This window comes from Juglans regia, chromosome 1 (assembly GCF_001411555.2).
Source record: "Juglans regia cultivar Chandler chromosome 1, Walnut 2.0, whole genome shotgun sequence".
In the NCBI taxonomy this organism is placed as follows: Eukaryota; Viridiplantae; Streptophyta; class Magnoliopsida; order Fagales; family Juglandaceae; genus Juglans; species Juglans regia.
Window position 1 is genome coordinate 11,167,556 of NC_049901.1, and position 11,790 is coordinate 11,179,345.

An 11,790-nucleotide genomic window follows, 5' to 3' on the forward strand; every position below is an offset into this window, starting at 1 on the left:
ACAAAGGATTATGGTTAAACTGACCTATTGTATTAGAAGATCCTTCTTCCATTGGTTGATTATTACCTTGTACTGCCAATTGTTCATAACTGGTTGCTAAATTGTTGAGCTATTGCAATACGGCTTCTAGCATGTGTTTGTGCTTGTCTTGTTCTTCTCGCAGGTGCACGGTTTCACCCTTAACATGGAAACTGCTTCAACCAGTTGCGCATAGCGTGTACCCTCAGTCATGACGCAGGAACACGACTATGATACCGTTGTTATAGAAGCTGAAAATACAATATAAATTTTATAGGCACTTCAATGAGCCTGGACCTCCAACTTATAACACTTTGATTGTAGAAACTAAATTAATTTCATTACTGATAACTGCAAATCATTTATAAACACTACAGATAGACTTGGTCAACAATGACCCACAGACTCAACGGATTACAAGACTCTATTTTAATAACTAACCATAATAAACGTGCATGACCCATAACAACTAATACCCTGGACGTGGCCCACTACACTAAACAGACTTGACTGAAATAACAAAATAAACAACTACAAGGCCTATTATCAGCTGACCCGGCCCTTCATCTTCAGACATCCCTAAAGACTAGGATTTTTGTCTCGCGCATGACACATGGCCTCGTTCACAGTATGGTGAATTTCCGTTTCACATCAGTTTTTCAGGAACATTAGCATCACTCCCATTACCCCGGACTGGAACGGCTATTTCCACTTGGACCTGCAGAAGCAAGGGAACAAGGAGTTTCCACAATATAAAAGGCTCGTATACCAGCCAGAGACAGAGAGGATGCCAGAGGATGCCTATTTCTATCTTCCTCGGAAGCAAAGGCATCAAGTATGGCAGTGAAAGCATCCTTTAAAACTAACAAAAAAAAAAAATGGAAATTCCAGAGAAGAGCTGAGGGTACCAAAATATTTTAAAAACTACCACAGGCCTAAATTATGATTGAAAAATCGGAATCAGATAAGTTGTGTTTGAGTAGTGAGTTATTCTCAAGTATTCTGTGAATAGTAATAAAAAAATAATAAAATATAATGATAAAATAGTGAATAGTAAGTAAAAAGTAATAATAAAATAATAAATAATAGTGAGATATTTTGAATTCTCAAAACCCAAACTAGGCTGGGTCAGCATTGGGGAAGTACTGATTTAATGAATTGAGAATTCCATTTGTTGAATTGATAATTCATGACAATTTTGAATCCTGTATTTTAGCGCTAATAAAAAGTATAGATAATACATATTGCAACTCAAACCATTTAAAATCATGTATAAAAGAGTTTTAGAAAATGAAATCATTGACTAGCTTCAATAAGAATCTAAATAGTTTCAATAATAATACAATTCATATATATATATATATATATATATTTATAGGTAATAAGAAATTTTATTCCAAGTAAATAGGAAAAGCCAAGTGCACTGGAAAGAATACAATTCATATATTTGAACTCAAGGGTCCTTTTTTTTGCTTCAAATATTCTCGTCTACAAAGAAAATAAATCCTTTGTTATAAAGCCAGGGCAATAGTAGTGTTTTATATATGATCATAAATTTAATACAAAATACTCATTTTTCTCCTAATTTGTTCTTGCCAACTAATCAAAATAAAGAGATCTATGTTTTATCTTTAATTTTTCTACCACCCTTCTTATTGAACACAAGGATGAAAAAGTAAATATATTTGATACTATCATATTTTCGTACAAGGAAAAAAAAAAAAAAAAAAAGATTTCATTTCTCCAACACAATTAAAAAAAGATACAGTTTTGAATTAGCTCAAATTGGTTTGAAATCAACGAAAATCGATATGGATTGACCGATTGAGTTGGCTCAAAGAGCAATTAAAGAAAAGCACTGAAATTGGTTTGGTTTTCAATTGCGTTTTTTCAAGTCATGAGATTTGTATTTTTGGTGTTGTGTTCTTCATGTCAACATCTATGAAACAAAATCTTACAGTTTCACCAGGAACAACTGCATATCTTACTGATGGGGAGATCCACGTTTTGCCTATCCAAAGAAACATTTGAACATATTAAAAAATCAGTAAGAACATGATTGTTGAGTTATGAGCCAAAAAGAATTATTTGGGTGAATATAGCACCTGATGATGGATCAGCTTTGGAGGATTCTATATGTTGTCCAATAGATCCATCAACACTCAAAGCCTCTACGATCTTTGGAAGGTTCCTATGGATTACATGAGACAAAGCCATGAGTTTGAGCATATAATATAGAGATGTCAAGAAGCTTTAACTAGTTAGTTTTCAGTTCCACAACCAGAAAAGAGAGAAAGTACCAAGGAAAAATAATTAATCAAGCTCAAATAACCCAACTCGCCAAAGCCGCTCACTTTTATGATACGCTTTTTATGGTGTGAGATTCTAACTGGTTCTTGGCATGATTCAATATTCACAAGCAAGGAACAACCAAAAAGCACCCAAATTTTCATAATTATCGGGTCACAACTAACAAAGGTTTTACACTATTAGATCAATGCCATCAATCAATTCTTATTAAGTATACAATCTTTTCAGTGTAGGTTGTGGTGTAAGGTGAGAAGCACCAGATCCAATATATATTCATCACATTTCAATCAACAGAGATTAAGTTAGCAGGATCATATCTCAAGGATTTGATAAGGATTGGTGAGAAAACATGTCCACAATTATCCCTAGGTTTAGCTTTGAACTTTTTTCCCTAAGCAAATGTCATCATTCACTAATTATCACGTTCATGAGGGATCTAAGATCTCATCAGTCATCCCAATTAACATGGGAGGGAAGTTGAGTCCCACAAATACATCCAAAAATGCTCAGTTGCAGCCCATTTAGCAATTCTGCGTGCATGGCTTAATGGTCTCCTGAGTATCCAGTGAACAGATGAACCAGGGTGGCTCTCAAGAAGACATGTCACATCTTTTATCATATAAGATATCAGATCCCATGCACCATCTAAAGTGGCAGATCTTCCTCAATGTCAGTGGCATTGCAGCATAAGTATTCAAACTACCAAATTTTATTGTCCTAGAAATTGTACAACAAATACTCACAGACACCATATCTTTTGTTAAGCAAACACATGATGGTTTTGGCAAATTACCGTTGTTTGAGGGGCTGTGATAGAGTATACTTATTGGGTGAGATGCACCAGATCATAGCTGGTATATCTTATTTCAATAATGGATATATTTCTAGGATTAGAATTTGTGGGATATCCACCTTCACAAAATTATCTCTTGGTTAAAAGTTTGAGTTTTAAGCATTTCCTTATCAGATGTAGCATTAAGTATACTTTTCAATTATGCATAACAGTTATCAGAAACGATGGGTACAACCAATGCTATTAGTTTTAAAGAAATTGGCCTTAGGTGTCTTCCCTTTACTCCCCACACCCCACCCGGTTTCTAAAAATATATTTGACAGGGATCATTCACCAGTTTTGTTCAGAGCAAATAGACTGATGATATTAATGTATGCATGGACATCCAGGTATTAATTTAGATTTAAATGCCTTTACCGGTCAACAGATTCCTGGTGCCCAAGCTGTCCATTGGTACCTCTTCCCCAAGAAAATACATTTTGCCCTTCAGTAAGAGCAAGTGTATGCCTCCATCCACAAGAGATTTGAATTACTCTCTGCCAAGTGCCAAATAAAACTAAGAAATAGGCTAATAATTTTTTGGAAAGAAGAAAATTCAGAAGAAATCTCCATGGAACTGAACATCAATGCCACGGCCTATCTTAACCAATCTTGGGATAAGAATGTGCCTGTTCATGGGGAAATTTTACTTGCACAGGAGAGAAATGATCAACATTGTCACCAACTCCAACCTGTCCAAACTGTATAAAAAAATAAAAGAACAGAAAAAAGGCATAAGACAATAAATAAGCTAATGCAGATGAAGTACATATATATCAGGTTCAAGTGATGTAAAATTTAAGAGTAAGGATATGCTAATGAAACTCCAAAGATGGTAGAAATATTAGTAAGTTAGAAGCATCTAGACTCTCGGGCATTTTGTTCACACACAGAGGATCAACTTATAAAAAGTGAAAACTAGTAATTATTCTGTCTATCCATAGATTTCTTGAGCCAACATTCTTCTCATCTATTAAATATTCATGAACAACAGAACGCAAAAAAATATTTTAAATCTGAAAACTAAAGATGTAGATTGCTAACCTTATTCCAACCCCAGCCATAAAGTTTTCCATCAGATGCAAGTGCCATAGAATGCCTCCAACCACCCGATACCTAAAAAGCATCAATACAAGAAAAGTACAGACAAAATTGATTAAAAGCACTAATTTCTCCAAACAACTAGCGAATTTTCAAGCAAAGCTCGTATTCTACAGCAGAAATTTCCACAACCCAATGCATCTATAGTTTATGGTCTCCAAGACATTGAGGAATGACTTAATCCAGGGCCTACAGACCGCATTCAAGACCACATAGGCCTACTCTGCTGTACTACACTGCTCCCTCCATGACCTACCAATAGCAGCTGCTGCTGCTGCTCTCTCTCACACACATACAAAACACACATTCAGTAAGGATTAAAATTTGATCCAAGTTAATTCTTGAACAGAAAACAGGGTTAAATGTTAGCCTTTCATAACATTAAGCCTACATCCTCAGCACATTCAAGAAGAAAACAAAGGGAGAAGTATGAGAGGTGTGGACGCAACTTTACGATCCAAATAAAAAGTGAAGTACTCCCAAGCTACTGTAATAAATTGTTCTGAGAAGAGATAATGCTCCATTAACCAGAAACAATTTGATAAACATGATCAATCTCATGCCAATCGCAAATTCAGTTACATAGAGCATATGCAGAGTATTTCAATATGAATGAGAATTCTATTCAATCGAAAATTTATTGGAAGTCAGGTTATGACTCTGTAGAACTTCCATTCATAATGATCAATACCATTCATTAGTCGTCAAGGCAATGGAGGGTGCAAAACAGCTTGAATCTCAAAAGTAGCATTCCAAACACAGAAAGTTGTAGGATAAAAAATCATTTCTAAACACAATTAAGAACCATACCAGCACAATGGGAATAAAAGATCACCTGAGAAATATAAGTATCACGCAAGGCTTCTAGCTTGTGAGGAACAAGATGATCTTCATAATCCCCATGTCCTAGTTGACCATATTTGCTCCAGCCATAAGTGTATAATTTACCCAATGAGGAAACAGATATTGTATGCCGCCATCCACAAGCTACCATAACCATCTTCACACCCTGTATACAAAAATTATCTTTCTTTCCTTTCAGGTTTAACATACAAGGAAATAACATGAAAACACCACATGCAGACTTCCATTATATCTTATCATAAACTGTGAAGAACAGTGACTGAATTAGAAGACTCCAATCATATAGACGTCTGCAGTTTAGTTCATGTGTACATACAATTTGAAATAGCTCTCCTGTACAGATCTTCCATTCAAAGTGTGGTTCCAGATATGAGCATGAAACATGGTGCACCATAGTCACTTAACATAATCATCTTCATCACAGAACCGCTCACAAGTAATTAGGGTGCAGTTTTTGGTTTCTAGCAGGATCCAGAAAAACTGAACGACATACCACATGATTTATTCTGCCGTGAATTTGTAAATGGGCTGTAATGGCCGAGACTTTAAGCAGGAAATATTCAAGCCTCACAACATGCCTATAACACAACTGAGTTCAGGCAAGTCAGCAACAATATCACTAATGCCTCAATCTGGTACCTGGACTAATTTTCATTTGAAGACAATGAACTGTGGAACATTACTGGAGGTTTGGTCAAACCTTCTAACTTAATATAACTTTATATGCTCCTTGTTCTGAAGTTTAAAATTCTGATAAATGATTTGGACCCATTATGGTCTTGCTTTCATAAATAAAATAAATTTCGTCAAATAAAAGCATCTCATATACAGTACAAGAACTGAAAAGGGATTAACACTAAAGCCATATCGTGGGATCATTCACCTGCATGCCATATCATCCTCTATGGTCACTCATATCAAGCAATATTGCTGACGCCCAAAAATATATATATTTATTTAAAGTCCACCTTCTAAGGAACAGGAGTTATGCAAAGGAATCCACAGGACCACAACCCATCCTCTTGATCCCCACAACTGACACAAACCTACAACTTTGAAGATGCCCAACATAATTTTGAAAGACACCTAAAACTTAGATGATCATTTGAATTGTTATCTTCTAAAAAGAAATAAATGATAATATATTTTGGACATACATCAACAGCAGAAGCTTTCTCAGGAACCAAGCGATCATTTCTATCGCCTAAGCCCAAGTTTCCATATCGGCCCCAGCCCCATCCATATAGCTCTCCAGCTTCTGTAACAGCTGCAGTATGTTCAGCACCAGCAGCAACCATTTTGATAGAGACTCCCTAACAAAATAAAAAAAGAAAATTAGACACGTGAATCGTTTCATAAAAGAGTATGTATGAGAACCTGATTGAAAATTGTCAGTATGTGATGATAATCGCAACAATATTGTTGGATCAGCCTTTATGTTGATAAATTCATTAGCTTCCATCTTTCCTTTTTCTTGATGAAATCGCTAATTATCACATAGATGGTGTTGGCCAAAGAGTTGGTAGCATGGTAGTGCCCATGGTTCATTTATAATACAGCAACAAGCATAAAAGAATATATCCATGTATGGACCTGACACTTGGTGGTGAGATTTCCGTTCCCTAAAAATCCTATCTATTGGCTTTTTATTTTCTTACGAGGATTCACAGCTAGGTATACCTACCATCCTTAACTTTGAATATTGTGAATCAAAAGTGATGAAGGTGATATAGAGCACCCAATATATGTCTATTGTAAATAACTACATCACTCAGTGTACCTGGAATGCTTGAATTTTCTGCGGGACAAGAGAGTCTTCTGTGGTGCCTAGACCAAGTTGACCATTTTGGTTCCGTCCCCAACTTCAGTGAAACAGAGACAGATAATGAAACAGTAAAGCATTTTCCCAAGAGTTAGCGCTAATATGCACAAGCAGTAACTCACAACAGAAGTCAACAATGCAAACAAAACAAGCAATGACTTAGAAACTGGAAATATATGCATTGGTATATCAACATAAGTATGCTCAAGATAGTTGCAATCAGCATTAATTCGGTGCAGAAACATTCAACCAAATATAAAGCTTGGTATAAAGGAGCATGCAATTAAACAACTGTTCTGAGTGTTTGGAAGAATGATTCCAAAATCTTCATGATTTTACCTTCCTAGAGGGATCCAGGAGCACAAACATGACATTTATAGAGTGGAAACTTGATCCCATTTTGTTATTGGATCATACCATTTTTACTAAGGTCAAGTGAAGTACCCAATCTTCTCCCTGTAAACAGGGACTGCGGGTGGATGCTTGCATGGGCATTGGGACTACCATACAAAAGTAACTTGTGAGTCATGATGCACTTTTTTTTTATGAGAAATGATATTTACAGTCATAGAATGCACAAGCATCACACACTCCTTTTGAAAAAAAAAAAAAGAGTAAATATGAAATTCACATAAAAAAATTAATTTTTTAATAATAGACCTCACTATTTTTAAAAAATAGTGTACAGCACTTGCACAACTCATGACTGTATATAGCATTACTCTTTTTTTATTGGCTCCAGACATCCAAAAACAAAGTCCTACTAATTCCGGAGGTGCATATGCCATCAGCAAAGAGTTTCCTCAAGTGCATTTCAGGCAATTCAAGAGAAAATTCCTCCCGTTTGATGGTCCCAAAAAGTGTGAATGCGGAGTTTAACCCAAAACATCCAATTTATACGGCTCAGGGTTCAAGATGTACTTTTTTACCACAAACATTTTCAGTTACAAAATTTTCTCTGTATTTTTCTTCTGCACTTGATTTTTTCCATTCACATGAGAGGGGAAGAAGGGAGGGTGGCCAAAGAGGAAAAGAAACCTCCTTTAGTTGGGCCATTCCTCTAGCTATAATGAAAAAAATTAAATTTGAATCATTCATCAGTTATAAAATTGAGAGAGAAAGGGAGAGACTAGAAAAGACTGCCAACCTCTGCACCTCGCCTTCCATAGTCACTGCCAAGCAATGGCTGTCACCACAAGCGATTTGCTTTATTTTTATACCATTTAATGCTTTGATTGGCTGAGGAGTGAACAAGTCACTGGAGTTTCCATGGCCCAACCTCCCAAAGTCACCCCTGAGAAAATAGGTAAGAGCACAAGATATTTACAAGCTACATGAAACCTAGACAAATCCACCAAAAATCAATATATCTTGATTTTAATATTTTACCACATACGGATAAGACATATATCATGCAGACCCACCTAGAACAGAAAATTAATAAATAATTCTGCATGTGGGATTAAATGCCATGCTGCTTACAGAGCTGATTATATATGGCAGTCAGCAGGAAAGTAAAATAAGCACGAAATTATTAAATACTAAATATTTTTCTAAGCAAATAGGTAAATATACATATACATGCATTCTAAATGTTTTTCAAGCCCGATGTTCACATGCTTCTTCAAAGACTAATTGGTTGCCATTGTGCTTCTCAAAGCTTTCAAGTAAAACAGAAGGATGAAATGCAAAATAATTAAAGTGAAATGGAAACCGTTCTGGAAAAGAAAAGCTTCCAGCAGTGATAGAGTCTGACGGGCAATAAAACTCTCCTTTAGGAGGGGAAGGGAGGGGATTACATATTATCGAAGATGGGAACCAATATCTCGATTCATTGAAGTTCCCTCATCTGATGGAGGATATCTTCTCCATTTCTTGAGGCCAACAATTTCTCCTTATTTTTTTTCCTTTCATGCAGGCTAAATTATTTGACCTAGTCAACTTCTATACCAAGTTGAGTTTTTAAACCGAAATCAATGCAGAAATACTGCAAAAGGCACATCTCTAATAAAATTTAAGAAAAAAATAAACCTAGAAAGAACTTTCAAAAGACAAAATTAAAGGATGATCTACAGACCATCCCCAACTATAAACTTCCAGATGTGACAGAGAATATGAAATTGTATGATCAGCTCCACAAGTAACAGATACTATTTCACGGTCATCCAATGCACTCAATTGAGTAGGCGAAAATCTATCTTCAGCATCCCCATGACCTAACTGTCCATCTTCTCCTCGTCCCCAAGAACAAACAATGCTTCCAGCTGTAATGCATCAACAAAAGCCCCAGAAAACCAATTCACTTAAGTTAGAATGTAGGAAAGAGAATGAAGCTGAAGATGTTTTCAAAGGCCAACTACCAACTGAATATAAACAGCCAGCTGAGACAACCAAAAAGCCATCCATTAACATAAGAATAAAGGAGTATAGTCATAGTGGCATAATGGGCATAGAAGTCATTCAATGGAAAAACACCCAAAACAAGTTTTAAGGTAAACCAAGCCAAATCTTTTCTCAAAAGAACTTTGTTATTCAGTAAATAAGCAAATTGAAGTAACTGCTCTTCCAATGTCTATCATCAGAAGAGAAAATTCAGTAATACAATTTTTCCCCTTCAACAAAACCACATATAGTTCATATTAACTTGGAAAGCAAATTTGGTTAGTATAGGTCCTAAAAGGTGGATTTGTTCTCCCATGATTTGATGTGATGTGTTGCATCAGTATAATTACTATTTTCTTCTGTTAATCTCCTAAGCTTAGCTAGCCTTATTATATCTCTTTAGAAAAGGCAATTGACACCAATCTGATATTATACTCAAAGATTAAGGATAGCTCAAGAGTATGGTGTCAAGGTAACGCCAGGGCTGACTTGGGAAATCGGAAAGGAATTAATTTGTCGTGTTTCTGTGTAGAAATCCATCCCTCTAACAGGGTTTCACAGAAATGATAGCCAATAGTACAATCGGTAGAACAGTTGGGACAGGTAAGTCTCTTAAAATCCTAGATTATCAAATAGAAAACAGCAGTGATTATAGCTCTAGTTATATAGTTTAAATCCTTGACTGATAAGCGGAATACACCCGAGTCCTTTAGTTTCAAGGGACAACCAAACCTACGCTATATCAGTTGGGTGATATTTGATTGGCTCACACTGATGCATATAATTGAGAAAATAGTTGCTGGAAACAAAAATGATATTTTTGTGTATGAGTAGAACTGTAGATGGTCCCATGTAGCCGCAGATCAGCAATAAGAACCCCGAGAGCAAAATGAAGAAACTCATGCTAGAAAAGAAACCAAAATTCTAGAAATGGACAATGACAGACTTCACATTTGGCGCTTGTGCTAGGAGTTAAAGGCAATGTCAAGAGAAAATTCATATGATCATGCAAGAAGTAAACCCAATCATGGCAAAAGCCAAGAAAATAATAAGGAGAGACCACTATTTACCAAAATAAATAAGTAATGAAGTTGGAATACCAAATGAAAATAGCACACACAAACCTAATTCCAATTTCATAACCAAACCGAGTATTAATCAATCTATTGACTAATTGAACATAATGCTGTACAAATCGATTAAAAATAGGGCCAAACCCATGCATGTTCAGTGTCTTTAGACAACGATCTCTAGGGACCTCCCTTCAAGGGAAAAAGTAACAACAAAAAATTAAATCCAAATTGAGGGAAAAAAAGAACAAGAAAGAGAATAATAGTTAATCAGGAGACTCGTGAACAAGATCTATAATACATACATACATATATACATACTTATGTACGTACGTACATACATATGTGTGCACAAACGTTTTCAACGTTGTTTCCAGAATGACATTTCAAATACAAATATAAAGAACTTAGAAAATGAGTTTCACAATGCTGTACAAAACGAGAACATAAAAAGCAAAATGCCACACAGAAAGATATGTCCAGTGGTTGCAAGGATTAATACCCGTTTGGAGAATTATCTACTAGAACTATAGATTTTTCGTCACTTAAAAAGTCCAAGAAACAATAACTTGCACTCAACCCATGTAAAACTCTAGATTGCATTCCATTTTCGTCATGACTAAGGCGGGAACTTTCTTCAGATTGATCAGGACGTAAGAAACAGGAACAACGATCACTGGACCACTAAAGCCAATGACTTGGAAACAAGAAAACCCGGAATTGTGGAAAGGGGAGAAATTAGGAGCTTACAGAGAAGCGCGACGGAGTGACTAGCACCAGCAGAGATGAGAAGAACTCGACGAACAGGGCCAGTAACTTCAATAGATCCCTCCTTCGACATTTCCCGCGTTCAAATTCGTTCTCTTCCTCCGCAAGCTCAAACGGACGATAGAAACGTGCCAGAAGCGAGAGAGAGAGAGAGAGAGAGATTCCGAGTATATCCGCAGTGCAGTAGAAAGCGAAGAAGGGTACAGGTTTGAAGTGGATGGTGCGAAGACAAGGAGACCTATTTATAGGAAGGACTACGGAGATGGCACATGTAATGTGCAAAGGCAGTCATTCGTTCGGTTGGGCACATAGTTCCACAGAGAGAGATGATCGTAGTCACTGTTTGTTACGTGTCGAACAGTCATGGGAGTGGTAGAAAGTTAGAAACAACGGCATTGATTGATGGAGGGTCCCAGTTTTGGCTTTAATTATTGTAGTTTGGTCTTCCATCCTATGACGATAGGTGAGTTTCGGCGCTCACCCTTGTGAAGAAACAGCTATCCTTGTCGGCGCTGTCGCCGCTAGCCACCGCCACGGACGGTTTCCACCACATTGTCTGTCTTACCATTTTTAGCTACCAGCTACTGTAATTTAAAATGTACAAATTTGTCTTTTGCTAAAAA

General features: G+C 36.4%; 1 protein-coding gene across 1 annotated transcript; it reads right to left on the reverse strand.

Moving 5' to 3' along the window:
- Positions 1-310: 310 nt before the first annotated feature.
- LOC108996338 (ultraviolet-B receptor UVR8) lies at positions 311-11,439 on the reverse strand. Its single transcript, XM_018972184.2, has 12 exons — positions 11,150-11,439; positions 9,025-9,211; positions 8,095-8,241; positions 6,906-6,987; positions 6,283-6,438; positions 5,097-5,270; positions 4,205-4,276; positions 3,790-3,861; positions 3,539-3,657; positions 2,124-2,209; positions 1,977-2,029; positions 311-736 (listed from the first exon to the last, which is right to left on the reverse strand). The coding sequence occupies exons 1-12, from the start codon at positions 11,238-11,240 to the stop codon at positions 665-667; spliced, it is 1,311 nt and encodes a 436-aa protein (XP_018827729.1). The 5' UTR covers positions 11,241-11,439; the 3' UTR covers positions 311-664.
- Positions 11,440-11,790: the final 351 nt, after the last annotated feature.